The 16,040-nt window shown below is 31.4% G+C and overlaps 1 protein-coding gene across 2 annotated transcripts in view; it reads left to right on the top strand.

Annotated features, from left to right (window-relative positions):
* The window catches only part of LOC140054031 (tumor protein p53-inducible protein 11-like), a 68,962-nt gene that overhangs the window by 10,298 nt on the left and 42,624 nt on the right, over positions 1-16,040 (top strand). Inside the window, exons 1-3 of one of the 2 annotated variants that reach the window (XM_072098831.1) lie at positions 2,998-3,083; positions 10,651-10,711; positions 12,492-12,610. In XM_072098831.1, the coding sequence (XP_071954932.1) occupies positions 10,658-10,711; positions 12,492-12,610 (173 nt within the window). In that variant the 5' untranslated portion in view covers positions 2,998-3,083; positions 10,651-10,657. Of the gene's footprint in view, positions 1-2,997; positions 3,084-10,650; positions 10,712-12,491; positions 12,611-16,040 lie in introns of those variants that run through there. The other variant, XM_072098832.1, reaches the window with a different exon arrangement.

Here is a 16,040-nt window from a genome sequence, read left to right as displayed (position 1 = left end):
GGATTTTACAAAATTAAATCTTTCCCGTTCTAAAGAACAGAACAGAAAAGATTTTGGTTATCTATAATTTATGTTAAAGTACTGTATTTTATACTATACAATCTTTGCAAATTAAAAATAATAATATTCTTCCGCTTTATTATTTTTGTGTTTAAATTTATGAAGAAACATCACTAGTTCTCAATTGTACGCACGCGCAACATAGACCCGCATGTAAATATTCATACTAAATATTAAATATATATAGGTTTAATATTAATTACTTTCTATAAACTAATTGTTATTATCTCTCATTGACTGATAATATACTGTATACGCAATATCAACGTACACACGACTACGTTGCGAAAAGAAATTAATATGTTAGATTGCTCCCAGAAGAAGGCTTAATGGATGACTCAATTATCCGATAGGGGTGCTAGTTGTAATATCCTCTAGTGAGTTTGTAGAGTAAGGCCATTGTCGGTTTATCCAAGTAACCGGCACTCGAAATTGGTTGTTTGTTGAATTGGTTTGTGTATTTTTTCTTTAATTATATATTTTCTATAGAGTAGACCTATGCTTATTGTATTTTATAAGGTATTACAGCTGAGCTATCTAATTAATTCTAATAATTTTATATGAACTAAATGAAGTTTAGGCCAACTATACAGTTTTCTATGTCATTTTCTGACTTCTTTCTGGACATAATATCAATCCGTTTATCAAGCAAAATGATAAAACAGAAACGGATATCACGAAGTTCATTTCCAAATTCTTAAGGAATTGGACGAAACATGAAACACGTGAACGATATTAAAGGAATGACCTTTACTCTAATTAAAATTAATATGACGTCAGCAGTTGTTATTGTTTTTCTTGTTGATGCTTTTTATTTTATTGAAATGTTGGTTGTCATGATGACGCTAAAGTTTTATTGTTTTTGTTTTGTTTACATTTATATTTTACACTTAGCGCGTCATTATAAATCAAAATCATGCAATATGCCATTTTTATTCAGAACCTTTTTGTTCTCGGTATATTTCAAACGTCATCTTTTGCATCATATTATTCATCAATGTGAATCAGTCGTGTGTTCCAGTAGAGTTTATGAGCAAAACATCAGCGACTTTTAACATTTTACTAGATCGAGTTAAAGAGCGAATTGGTCAAAGATACAAATGAGATTTTGTAGAGTTTGTTGTATAATAGATTAAATGTTAAAGGTAAGGTGTAAAAGGTTTTGTAAAATGACATTTTATACGAGTTGTGTTGCGTTATTACTGTAGTTCGTACGTGGGGGATATCGTTAGGATTTTAAAAATATTGACAGATGAAGTTGCTAAGAACAGTGTGGATATTAAAAACTCTGACGTCTGCGCACGCATGGAAAGAGAGAGTGCAGGAAAGGGCCCATGGGGGATATGGAGAATTGGCTTGGAAGTAATTCGTGAGTGAAAACAGTATGGGAAGAAACATGGGGCCCGGCGTTCTGGCTTAGTTGTTTACCCGTTGTAAGTTGGTATGAGCACAGTTATCGCTAACGTTGGTGGTGGAGGTAGGTAGGAAGTAACAAACTTACCCCTGTAAACAACGAAGCATGAACGGTCTCCAGTGACTTCGTCTGACGTTGAAAAACAAGGCAGTACGCAATTAAACAGTTTCGATGATTGATAAATGTTCAGAAAAATAAAACGCCACAATATCTATCTGTTTTAATATTAATTCGAACCACAGTCTAGAACCTAGTCTTCGTCAAAGTGGGAACCAAGATTAATATTGTTCATTAATAAACATTAACTAATGAGCAGTTCAATATTTTCCTTTTTGATAAGATACAGGACTTTGCTACGGGCATCCCTAATCACCAAGTCCTATATCTGTCAGTGTACGCGAATAATATCCATTGATTAACATCGCGCAATCTGAATGTCTTATTTAATCAAATCTATTATTAGATACAGGTTTTGGTTACCGATGACAAATTAGTATTACTTTTTATTGATGTAAAAAAGCTTTGTAGAAAACTGTAGACGTCATGAATACCTTACCGCATCTCGTAAATAAATAGGCCTATTATATACCACGATTATACGTTGGTATCATTTAGTAGGTCTACTAAAATTAAAACACAAAAACCAAACAGCTCCTAATATACATATATTTAAAAAAATTATAAATGACCAAAGATAAAATATACTTGAAACTCTATGTTTTTCATGAAATCATTTTTTTCTTTATTTTTTTTTTTGTATAGTTTTTTAATTATAATGTACTGTTAATGATAACTTGTGTAAATATTTTTGTAGTAAGTAACGGCCTTGTGAAAAACACCAATATGATGATTCAAGTGTTGCATCCGTTTTTAAATAAAGTTGTTATTATTATTATAACAAATGTAGATGAGGATTAATAATCATTGCAAAGAAAAAAAAACAATACAATAAATTGATATAAAAATAATCACTATTTTTATTCATTTTTCCAAGACAGTGGCGAATGTAATCCAGGATTTTGAATTTTGGGGAGGGTGTAATGTTCAAGAACCTACTCGTATCCGTTTGTAAATTTCTTGGATCCCTTAAACGGATTTATGACCTCTCTACCTCTGCCTAATGGGTGTAATGAGGTGCTGTATAGTATATCGTTTCCGTTTGTAAATTTATTGAATCCCCTATTTACGATCCTTTAATACGCATCAATATATATAGGATAAATCGTGTTTTTCAATACGATGATGATTCGTAAGGGCTATACTAGGCCTACTATTAGAATCAAGTCATAGTTGAAACGATGGGACCAGTTTGACGTTCTGACTGCTATGGCTACTCGAAAAGATTCTTGTTAATGATAATACATACGCGTACGGTCTATGTTTATTAATCATATGTTGTATTAAATAAATGACATCAAGTGAACAATACAGCTTTTTGCCTTTGATTCCGTGAGCAAGGATGATGATTATGTCATTGCCTATTTCGAATGCTCTGATTGGTCAATTCGTTCACAGAGATTGGAGCATGGGAATATCTTAGCGGATTAGATTATGTACTTAGAGTATTAGTGTGTAGTTTAGAGCCAGTGGCGGGCACTCCAAACTACAGGTAAGTGAGTTCGTTTTATTTATATAGCGTAAAGAAGTAAATAAAGATCAGTTTTATTTATAAATTAATTTCTAATTGGTTTATAATCAATGCTACGGCTAATCTGTCAACCTCTCTACCACCAGCTAGTGGCTAGGCCAGTTAGTTGTCGTCTGCCCAATCACTCGTGGTCTTGGTCCGGGTCAGGAGGGCATTGATTGGGACCCATTTGACACTTGAGGAGTAGCGTAGTGGAAAGATTCGAAATGGCAGCCCTGCAATGGTATGATAATGTTGCCCTGTTGGCTTACCGAAATTCTTCTATCGTTTAAAGTTAGCAGATATTTCTGTTTGGTTGGTTTTTGTCTAAAATGAAATTGATTTTTGCAATTTCAATCTCAGTTCAGAGTGTTGTTGGTCATCATCAGGAATGATGATGGCTGTATCTGGTTTGGGACTATATGCCCAGACTATATTGATTCCTAAGAATCAATTGTGTGACAAATTAGACCCACTGACATGATTTGAACATGTGACCTCTCACAAACAGGGCAAACATTAGACCACAGACTTCAAGGTTGAACAACTTTAAATATTATATTTAGTGAATCTGACAAGGTATAGAGTACAGTAACAATTCAGTAACCCTCTTAAGCGGGGACACATCCTTAGAGGTGTCCCCTGAACCATGGACGTTTTATACCTCCATGCCTGAACAGAGGTTGACTGTGTGTTAAGACATTATAATGATTATACGTTATATTGCTCATTGTTTTTTCACAGTTGGCCTTTAAAGTTGTCCCCTGAATAAGAGTGTCCGACCAAAGGGAAGGTTCTACACTTACAAATTATAACTAATGGATCTTTTTCTGCATCTATATTTATAGCTGTATCTTCCATGCCACCCACTATATGCATGAGTACATTTTGTATTTATGATATGCCATTTTCTAATTTCAAACTTGATTTGCATTTATTGTTTATCATTATATGTCAAAAGTAAATCAAAATTGTTATTAATTTTCCTATTTATGATGGCATTCTGAGTGTTATCGTCCATTAACAAGTCTTTGTCCAAATATATAAATCTTATCACGTTCATTTAATTGCCTTTCAGGTTTAATTTAATTTGAACCAAATTCTGTTCTAAAAAATATATGTATACAAAATAATAATGTATTTATTAATATATCTTAAAAAAAGTGTCCACAAAAAAAATTGTTGTTTTGCTATACTGTACTATGGGTATAATTGCTCCATTAAAATTAATTTGCCTTGACTTTTCATCGAATATGATCATTTCTTAGTCAGACAAATGTATCTTGGTTAGAGAGTCACTAATTTACATCCCTGTTTGATAGTCATTTCATGGTAGTGATATGAAATCAATCGTCATGTCCATATAGGGGCACGTCACATTTTTTTGCACATAAAGTTTGATAGTTTAGACAGAGCAGATTTGTATTCAAAAGGTAAAAACAACTTTGTTTCTTTTGGTGATTTAGTGGGTTGCATATTAGAACAAACCTTTAAAGATATACTTCCCTGAAAAAAATGATATTGTTTTTGTTGAATATGCCATTTTTATGTCACATAATATGAAAATTATAAAAAAAATATGTTTGTCTTAAATAGTGAAGTCATTATTTCTGTTGGTTTTTTTCTAGAGGTCAGAAGTAAATAACTTAATTAAAACTACAAACTGGCCAATTCAAAGTATGCTTTTATTTTCTTGATTTTTCATTAGGGGACAATACTTCATTATAAAGTTCAGTTGCCCAGCGTACTAGTACATTTTTGGTTGTTATGGGAGACCTTGGGCAACTGATTGTCTATAATTTGATGTTTATTTTTAATGAGTGATTTTGTATATGTATGTAAATATTTCAGCCTTGCAATTAGTGAAAGTGCAGTTGAGTATGTGGCTGCCTAGTGGTCACAATGCATTTCATAGTACTTCAATCCTATATGAAGGCCATGATCATCAGCAAAATGAAATCACATTAATGGGCCTATGACCTAATCATTTCTTGTTCTGCCTTTTTCACCTTCACATTTTGTACCTTGATAGATGACTTTAATATCCATCTTGAAAGCATTCTTAAATAATTTGACCTTTGAAAATTATTTATATAATAGTAATAACATATTTGATTTTAGATGAGCATAGAAAATGTTGCCATGGCAATGATAAACAAAAAACATCAAAACAAAATATAACTTTACAATTAATTAACAACTTTTCAAAGATGTTTTTGAACAAAGTCTTCTGAGAAATATAATTTTTTTTTATTCACTCTAGCTATACACTTCATTTCTTGAACATCAAATTTTTAGCCACAATCCCGTCATATATCATCATCAGTTTAATGTATAAATTAACTTTCAGTGACATTTACACATGTAAATGTTCACACTTCATTGACCATCTGTAGTCGTTTATCATTCTCACTATTATCCAATACTATTGATTATAAATGTTAGTATTTAAATATGAAGCCTGTTGTAACAAAAGCGATGTAGAGTAAAATTAAAGTAAGTATAAGTAATTAGTAAAAGTAAATTAAATACACTCTCTGATTCGTTGACACTTCTGTTTACGATGAAACAAGCATGGCTTCCGCCTTTAGTTTGTTGAATGAACCTTTCAACATTTCAATATTTGGGAATTATTGTTATTTTCTTCAGCATATAATTACGGTACATAAAATGTAATGTTATGTACCACATAGTGATATTGTTTCAACTAATTTGATGTTTTTGAGGAGAAAATGGTCTTGTCAGAGAACCTTTTCGTGTTGATCGGCCCGCGATGCTAGGCTCAGCAAATCGGTGTTTTTGAATTTGTTTACTATGCTAAAGCTTGGTTGACCAATCACAAACGAAAATTCAGAGATCCAAGATGTCCTGATTTGTCAAATTACTTATGGTGGGATTAGGTACCATGTCAAAATTATTCTATTCTACTGTAGTTACTGCAGTATTTACATTTTTTTACTGCAATAAAATATATGATTAAATTTGTTTTACTGTAGAAGTTATGAGGCAATTATTGCAATAAACAGTGTTACCAAAACAGGTTATAGAGTAAACAAAATGTAGTTACTGCAGTAACTGCAGTAGAATAATTTTGACATGGTATGGTATGGTTTTGGCGAATACACAATCAGTCAATAGTACTTTACCATGAAATAGAACTACATTTAATGTGATACAATATTATAAAATGTCCATGATACACTCCAATGGAGATTTTAATCATTCCTTAATATCCTCTGTTTGATTAAATTATTATTTTAATTAATAACATTATTTCTATAATTATTTTCTGTTCTATTCTTATAATTTAGTTTAAAACGGCTAATAATTAATAATTCTAAACACGATCAATAGTGATTTTCTCATTCAACCTAGTATGCCTTTGTGATATATTAATGATCTGAGATAATGTACTCCACATTTATATCTCATTATCATCACTGCACAGTGTAGTATAGACTATATTCAAGAACAAAGTAAATAAAATAAACAGATGATAACAATGAAATTGAACAATATCCGAACTGTACACTATTATAAAATTAGTTTCGGTTTGGCGTTTATTTGACCTTGTTGCTTATCTGACCTTGTTTTATATTTGACCTTGCCGCTTATTTGACCTTGCTGCTTATTCATTTCAATCTTGCTATTTAGACCAATCACATTCTAGTAAAATGCATGTAAACTGAGATGTTATAATATTACAATACTGTTTTTTTTTTAATTTGAACTTTGCGATTCTGTACTTGATAGATGGGTATACTTAGGCTAAGCACAGTTACTTCCGTTTTTAGTAAATTCTACTAAATAAAAACCAGTATTTAGACAGGATTATAGTCTGTTAAATGAGTATTTGTATATTAGAAGGCAGTCTGTGAATAGTAAACGCATAAAACATTAAAATCATTCTTTCTCGCTTTTGGGATGTCAATATTTTACGTCATCCATTTACAAAATGTAAAACCCATCATGAAATAAACATGTAGGCCTACAGTAGTACTGTATATTCCTGTTTTCATTTATCATGGTAATAAATAATATATTGCTTTTGATGTATTTTTCTCCTGAAAAAAAATGTTTACATTTTTTGTTGTTGAATATGCCATTTTAATATAGTTATCCACTTTGACCAAAAATTGGATCTTTAAAACAAAATTTATTTACCTGACAAATTGTCATTTAACACTTTGACTGCCAGAGGTTTTTCCAGTTAGAAACTGCCACCGCCAGCGTTTATAGCCCAATTCGATGTTTTTATTAAAGCTGATTGAAACTATGTATGTGATCTGATTTACATGTAATTTAGACTAAAATAATCATAAAGATTTTAGCTTTACAATGGTACGAAGAACGATTTTCAAATCGCAATATGTAAATCGTAATAATAAAATGAAAGTAACGCACTTTTTGAGTTTTTCGTAGTTTCGCGCAAGAAAGTCGCGATATTCGCGATTTGTGCAAGACATCACAATTATGAAAATATCGCCCGGTGAGATCAACAAACAACGAAAAAGTTACTTACACGGCACCAGTAGGCCTATAAAAACAAGTTATCACTATCAAAAAATTTATTATATTTTATAAATCATAAATCTTACATCAATGTTTTGCCAAAATCCACATAGTAAAGACACCAGGCCTAGGTAACTAGGTCTAAAGTTGGTCCGGAACCGTTTTACGACTAGGCCTAGGCTATAGCCTAGCTAGCCTAGTACTACTAGCCTAGCTAGTAAACTGATGATAATATTCATACCATTTCTAAACAAGTTTGTTGCGTGAAACTCGGCCACTTACAGTGAAACACCAAAACAATTAGGGTATACATACAATAATAAAATTAAAGACTTCATATTGAAAATTCATCCATTATTTTTTATTCAGATAACAAACAAACATGCCAATCCACATAAACCTTTGTAATGCTTCGGCGGCGGCATAGCTAGCGCGCGACCGATACACAATGCGCCAAACCATCGCTGTACGCGCTACTGTGATGCGCGGTGTATGTTATTTCGACAGGTACCATTTTGACAATCGTTCTTATCCAGATTAGTTACTTTCAAAAAGAAAAATATTCATGGTCCAGACCGAATATAGTGTCCATATTTATAGTATATACCAATAATTAACCTATCTACCGGATTTCGTAAAAAAACGCGAAAAACGAAGATCTTCGTGTTTGGCAGTCAAGCGTTGTGTTTCCAAAAACGAAGATCTTCGTGTTTGGCAGTCAAAGTGTTAAAACAAAAAAGTGTCAAATCAGCTGCCTGCCAGCCAATGGATTTTTGGTTGAATTTAGCCATTTATTATGTTATTTTATTTGAAAACATTTGTTTTTTTGTCGTTTTTTTCTGCGAAAGTGATTAACTTTAATATTACAACTACAAATAACCTATTCAAAGTCTGATTTAATTGATCTTCATTTTTCATGTTTTTTGGGGACAATACATCTTTAAAGGTTTGCTTGACACATTTAAACAAAAGTAAAGTTAGGTTTGCGATTTACACCATGCATTTTGAAAAATATGAAAATTCATTCAAAACAACCAAATGTTCTAAACTTTATTTCCCTTTGAAATAAATTACTGCAAACCATGACTTTACTAAAATGTAAAAATCTATTTTTTAGTTAGGAATCATGTCAAAATTATTCTGAAATTATTTTACTGAAACAATGTATGTAATTAATTTGTTTTTATGTAGAAGTACAGTCACCTGTGTATACCCAAAAGAAACTGAATTATTGCATAAACAGGGTAATGAGCTTGGAAAAATGCAGTAACACTGTAGTAGAGTAATTTTAACATGATTATTTTTTCTGAAAATGCAAAATGAAAATCATAAAAAAATTTAATTTGTGCAGAAATGACTTTAATTCAAAGATCTAATAGCCTAAGGCTACATCATCAACTCCAATGTAATTGCAGTTACAAAAATGATTCTTCATGGAGGGGGAACCAACCAGATGACGGTTGCAAGCAACCATTCAATACACCTCTACGCAGTCACGCACTACTACGCATGTGTGTTAAGCGTATCGGCGTGGAAAGCATTCTTTACATTCTCCGTACGATAATGCAACATATATGCGTTGAGCATTCTGATGACCCTCGTATACAACAATTTCTGGAAATTATCAAGAAATTATTTATTCCATTGCGATTATTAAACAATATTTAATTTTAAACACTTTACTGTGCTTCAACAAAAAAATGTGTTGTGATTTATTTGGTCCTAATTTATTATATTAGATTATTATTTTATAGACTATATAATATTTTTGAACAAATTTACGGCCGCCATCTTGTTGGAATCACTTTCCAGTCAGTAGTATGCCCTCTAGCCTTCGGCTTATAACAATTCTCTGCTTTAATTGCAACAATTTGTAAGCCCTCTAGCCTAAAAAAATTATCCAACATTAACGACATCTTTTATTTATACTGTATATCACATTGAATCCATTAAGCAAATATACATACTGTAAGTAGTTTCAAAGAAAAGCACCGCATACAAGTTAAGTAAATCTACAAATTTTTGAGTGCTTTTGATGTAAAGTAACCAATGAAAAATGTGTTTAGTGCTCCAGAGTATGATTGTACTTGAAATTGATTGTTGCCTTTTTGTTGTTGCATAAACCCATAAAGACCAATTTATGTTAAGTTTAGACTTACACGATAAACCATTATTATTTACATTCATATTCATATATATGTTCAACTCATAATGTAATCAACTTTAAATGCAAATTTGAAAATGGGCTTAACAAATTTTTCAAATAATTCTTTAAATAAACCAGATTTAGGATCATGATCTATTCTATTCTATACAGGTTTTTATATGTCGCCCTACAAAGAACAGAGCGCCTAACAACACTTACTAATTAATTAAAAAGAAAAGTTTTAAGGTGACGTTTAAATAGAGGTGTCGAATTCGCTCCTCTCAAATCAACAGATAGCGCGTTCCCGATTAGATCGTGGAACAAAAAGTCAGGTGGGATCATTAAATGAAAGCTGGTCACGGATTAACTTAATTAAATCAAAAATGTACAACGGAACAACAGAGTAAATACATGTCAAAATTATTCCACTGTAGTTACTGCAGTTTTTACTGAAAATTCTATTTTATGCCTGGCATACCTGGACAAACCAACAACAGCGAGGAATACATACAGAAAGAAGAAAACAGTTTAGAGCACCCTATTTGATAATGTTTCAATGTATTGTTTTATTGAATATACCAGCAAACATTGACTTAATGTTTAGAAATGTTCAACTACAGATTAGCTACTACCAACAAATGGTAGTTTGCTAGGGTGCGTTTCAAACTCTCACTGCGGAATAAATCTCTGTTAAAACATGCCACTTTAACAATCTAATCTTAGTTAGATTTTTATATTAATTCATTGAATTCATCTTAAAAATATTAAGTTTATATGCAAATATATTAATCTCCTATACATTATTAATATTTCATATAATCTTCTACAGTAATAAATAATTGATATTTGCGTATATTGTTTAATTAATGTATGTTATCTTCTTCGTTACAGTCATCTGATGGTGGATAAGGCGGCAACGGCAATGTCTAACAGTGCAAATCAAACTGAACCGGTATGTAGTACATTTTAATTATTTAGTTCAATCATTTTTTTGAAAGTACTATACATGATATAGATTTTACTCGGCCTTTGAACATTTTTGTATTTTGTCGGATCTTTAGATTTATTTGATTTTGTGACTTTAACGCAAGTACTTAAATTCTGAATGATGTATCGTTCGTGCCTTTAGCTTGGAGTTTTTGCATAAGTCTTATTACGGTAGGTCGTTTTATGGTCAATATTGTGAGGGAATACATTGCAAGCTGGTAATTACAGTCAGTGTATGAGGTACAGTAGTTTGGACATTATTTCATTAGGCTGTGTAACAGTATATGCCTTTTGACTAAATTTATCAATTTATGGATCACATCAAAATTCTGCTGCAGTTGCTGCAGTATCTACATTTTTTATGGAAATAAAATGTATGTTTTTAGGTTTTTTCACAGTAGTAGTTTATGTGGCAGAATTTTAAGAATTCTTTATTGTTGCTTAGTGCAACATGCAGTTGAACAAGATTAAAATAAAAACAAAATGATATTACTACCTAAAAGTCATAGAATTCGAATGTTCAATAGTATCATTCAATATCGCCATTAACAACATCACTTTTACATGCAATAGAACAATTACAGCATGTGATACTGAGTTAACCAATCAGATGAAAAGATACTGTGACTGTGTGTTAAATATGTGCTTTAACTGTGTTTTTACTATTTTATTGCAAGTAATATATATGCTGATAATTTAAATATTATCCATCATCTCATAATACTATAGATAGTAGCATCTTTTTTAATGGCATTATTGTTGATTTTCTATTGCTTGTAATTTAATTTATTTAATATTATTTTAATTATGTGCATCATTACATTTGCATTAGTAATATATCAAAGATAACCTGAATTCATTACGTTTGATGTTTTGTGTGCTAAAGTTTACGAAACAAAAACACAATAGAGTTTACAACAATGCAGTTGAACAAGATTAAAATAAAAACTATATAATATTAAAATCAAAAGTAACTAATATTAAGAGCAATTTTAAAAGATATTTATCATCGTGAGGTAATTTCCCGATTGATCGTAATAAAAAACGGTACTGGGTTTGGTCTACTAGCGTTCCTGCTCCCAACAAGTACATCCATTCATAGAAGCCTTAATGAAGTAAGCCTAACTGGTGGTAACCATAGAACGGTCGCGAGATAACGACTATACTTCGGCTTGTCGATAGAAGATTGAAAAAATTGTTAGAGATAGAGTATACGATGTTTGATTATGCGTAGATGTGTGATTTGCTTATTATTTAATAAATTAATTTAATTATCGTAGATTGTATATTATGCGATAAATATTATTTAATAAATTGTTGATATATTATTATTATTATAATATTAATAAAAAGATATTTGTTAGTATAAATTTAAAACAATATACAGTAGATATAAGGAAGAAAAGCAAAGAGATTATGGAGCGGCTGTACCAGAATATACAACACTAAGTATTGTAAAGTTAATATACTAAAAAATTTAGGCGATCTTGTCAAAAGTCAAGCGTCTTCAGCCTGCCACGTTTCGATATTCAATATTGAACTTGACCTACCTACCTACAGTACACATTATTTAGTTAAAGATTTATTGTAATCACTTATAATAATAATAATAATCATGTTTTCACTTATAAAATGACAAAATAAACAGTTAAATTCAACCAAAAACCCATTGACTTCCAGCCAATTTGACTATATATTTTTTTGCTTTTAATTTATGTGGCATTAAATTTCTTTTTATTTGGTAGGATGCTGATCAGTTAAAAAGCACTGAACCAAAAAATGTCACAGAAAAAAGTGTCCAGGTGAATTTCAGTATCTATAAGCGGCACTCAGTTGGTGGGGGTCGTTTCGCTCCACCTTTAAGGTAAGAAACTGAAATTAATTGTGCCAAAATTTGCAGAAAAAGAATACAATTCTATCCAGCTTTCATTCCATATTTTCAACAGGAAACGATGTTTTACCTAACTTTTATTCCATAGATTCAACAGAAATTATGTTATCCTGCCTTTCATTCCACAGAAAATTATGTTTCAGCTAGCCACAGTTTCAACAGAAAATTGATTTCCATTCCACAGTTTCAAGAGAAAATTGAATTTCATTCCATAGTTTCAAGAGAAAATTGAATTCCATTCCATAGTTTCAAGAGACTATCGCTTTTCATTTCATAGATTCAACAGAAATTATGTTATCCAGTCTATCTTTACCTACAGTAGATTTTATTCCATAGTTTTAACAAAAGATTATGTTTCAGTTAGCCTATTTTTACCTTGCTTCCATTCCAATGTTGCAACAGAAAATTGAATTCCATTTAATAATTTCAACAGAAAATTATGTTTAACACAACCTTTGCTTAGTTTAAATTCCATATTTTCAAGAGACTATTGCTTTTCATTTTAACAGAAAGTTGCTTATTCCATAATTTTTACAGAAAATTGATTTCCATTCCATGTTGCAACAGAAACTGTATCTTTAAACCATTCTTACTAGCTCCCATTAGATACTAGTTTCAAAAGAAAATTTCTTTGATTACACAGTTTCAAAGGATAACTTGCTGTTCATTTTGTAGTTGTTTAGATTTGGCAGTAGGCCAATGTGATGCTTAAAGCCCTTAAATCCTGTTGGGCAAACCTCTCGTAAGTGTCGGATTTCATTGTACATGGGCTTAAAGAAAAGTCAGTGAAAGTGGAAGATTATCCCATTAATTTCCGATTGTCCACCAACTCCACCCACACTCTATGAAACTTTGTTAAACTAGAAAAAAAAACGGACATTTTTTTTTAAAGTATGTTGTTTTGCTCTCAGTTGTTGATGTTTAGGTTTTTCGCAAACAAATCTGAATCTCTGAATCTGGTAGCTACTGTATCAACGCTATCACATAGGCTGTCACATGCAGGTAGCGCTCCCATGGGCCTATCTAGTTGCACAATAATAAATAGTTATGTGGGCAAGCTTAGCGATCGAACGATGTCCACTATGTCGCTTTTTCCTGTTTGACAAAAAGAAAAATGCGTAATGTATCGTCGAAATCAAGGATATTCATGTTTCATAAACAAACCATTTGTTTCTAATTACTAAAGCTCTGTTTACACTATTAAACTAGTTTGACAAAAAAAAAGTGTTATGTGCCCAAATATGGTAGTGATATTCTTAAACATAGTAGTGATGACATCATCATGTCCATATAATAGGCACACCACATTTTTTGTCACATAAAGTTTGATAGTGTAGACAGAGCTTTAGATAAACAATAGAATAGTACGTATATCTTTAAAATATAATGTCAAACTAAAAACTATTTAAACCTGTTTTAACGCAATTATTCATACACACTATGTATTACAGCGACTGTCTCATTAGTAAGGGCGTGTGGCGCAGTGTGTTGGACGTTGTACTACCGATCGTCAGACCTAGGTTCGAATCCAACTCTCGCCGCATTGCTTGTATCCTTAGGCAAGATACTTTACTTACGTTGCCTCTCTCCACCCAGGTGTATAAATGGGTACCCAGAGATCTAGACACAACTTTGCGCTGGTTACCGGCTGCATTATGGGAGTATGTTTCCATACGTGTTTGATCCCAAAACAAATACTGGGGTAATAATGCTTGTAAAGCGCCTTTGAGCATGATTACTCATGAAAAGGGCGCTATATAAATGTGGTATTATTATTATTATTAAATTTGGGACTGTTGACTTCAAGAAAAGTCTGGTGTTGGGAGAGTTTCCAGTTTTCACAGAGCCCGATATTGGGAGAGTTGAGTTGTATATGATTTTATTGAGTTTGGCATTGACAGTACGGTATACTTCAACTCTACTGAGAATGTATGTTAATCAGCAACAACATAAACCCTGTTGTTGACTAAGAAAACAACATTTTCAATTTAAATTGTTATCTCAGATAACTCAAATAATATCAATGTCGTATAAAGTTCATGTTACATTTAATCACTTTTTATCGAATTCAATGGATAAGTTAATTAATTTGATACTTCTTCTCCATAATTGTTTTGTATACTGTTATGGTATAGGCTTCAGTTTCAGGAACCCTGGATTCGATGCCCATCAACATCCATGTTTTTTTAATAATAGTTGAGAGAGAGTAAAGCTGTAAAGCTCTGTCTATACTACAGTAGCAAACTAGTTTGACAAAAAAAGTGTGATGTGCTCAAATATGGTAGTGATATTACATCATTATGTCCATATATGGGCACATCCCATTTTTGTCACATAAAGTTTGATAGCGTAGACAGACCTTAAGAAATAGGTATTATCTTGCAATTATTAATTCATGATTTCTGCCTTAACCTGGAACTAGAAATCATTACAAAAATGATTTTATACAGTAGTATTTGCAGGATAAGCATTGTCTTGATATTAATTACATTTAACTTGACATTTTGTTTATTAAAGTTTATTAAACATGTTCCTTTGTAGCAGACATTTTCTAAAGCTCTGTCTAAACTATCAAACTTTATGTGACAACAAGATGTGATGTGCCCATACAGTATATGGACATGATGATGTCATATTACTACCATATTTAAGCATATTAGTACCATGTTTGGGCATATCACACTAGTTTGATAGTGTAGACAGGGCTTAAGAACATTGCGACCTGTCATGTTGATTTATTAATGAACTTAATAGAGAATAGAATGTGGATTAAACGCATATCAAATTAAGCTACATTCACTTCTCATTTCCTGGCAGTTTATTAAATCGGTCAAAACCCTTTCCATATAAATATGTAATATTATATTTAATCCAAGTTTCTTTTTAATGTATCAAATACATTTTGAATTAAATGGATCTTTCTATATTAAAATTTGTTATTCATCACCATCCTATAAAGTGATGGAAACTATTTTTTAGGAATTAGGATTAATTTGAAAAGTATTCTACTGCAGTTACTGCAGTAACTATGTTTTTGAAGGCAGTTACTGAAAATAAAAATTTTGATCAGCAAAAAAAAAAAATCTTGCTAATAACTGAATAAACAGGTTAAAAAAAAATGTATTCAAATATGTGTCCAAAAGTTTGAACTGAACTTAATACAAACATTACATTGAAAAAATTGAATACTTGGTTAATTATAGTATAGCTCCCTCTATTGTTGGGATGTAGTGCCAATACTTCTAAGGTGATTTATATAAAAGTAATAGCACCCTCTATTGTTTAACTGTTAAAACTTTTATGGTGATGGTATAGAATAGTATGAAGCCTATTCCAAATAATGAAAGTGACTCAAAATTTTAATCTTTATTGGATCAACATCAAAATAACAATAATTTTGCAG

Source organism: Antedon mediterranea, chromosome 7, assembly GCF_964355755.1.
Source record: "Antedon mediterranea chromosome 7, ecAntMedi1.1, whole genome shotgun sequence".
Taxonomy (NCBI): Eukaryota; Metazoa; Echinodermata; class Crinoidea; order Comatulida; family Antedonidae; genus Antedon; species Antedon mediterranea.
Note: the sequence above shows the minus strand (reverse complement) of the source record. Positions and strands in the feature narration are given on the sequence as shown.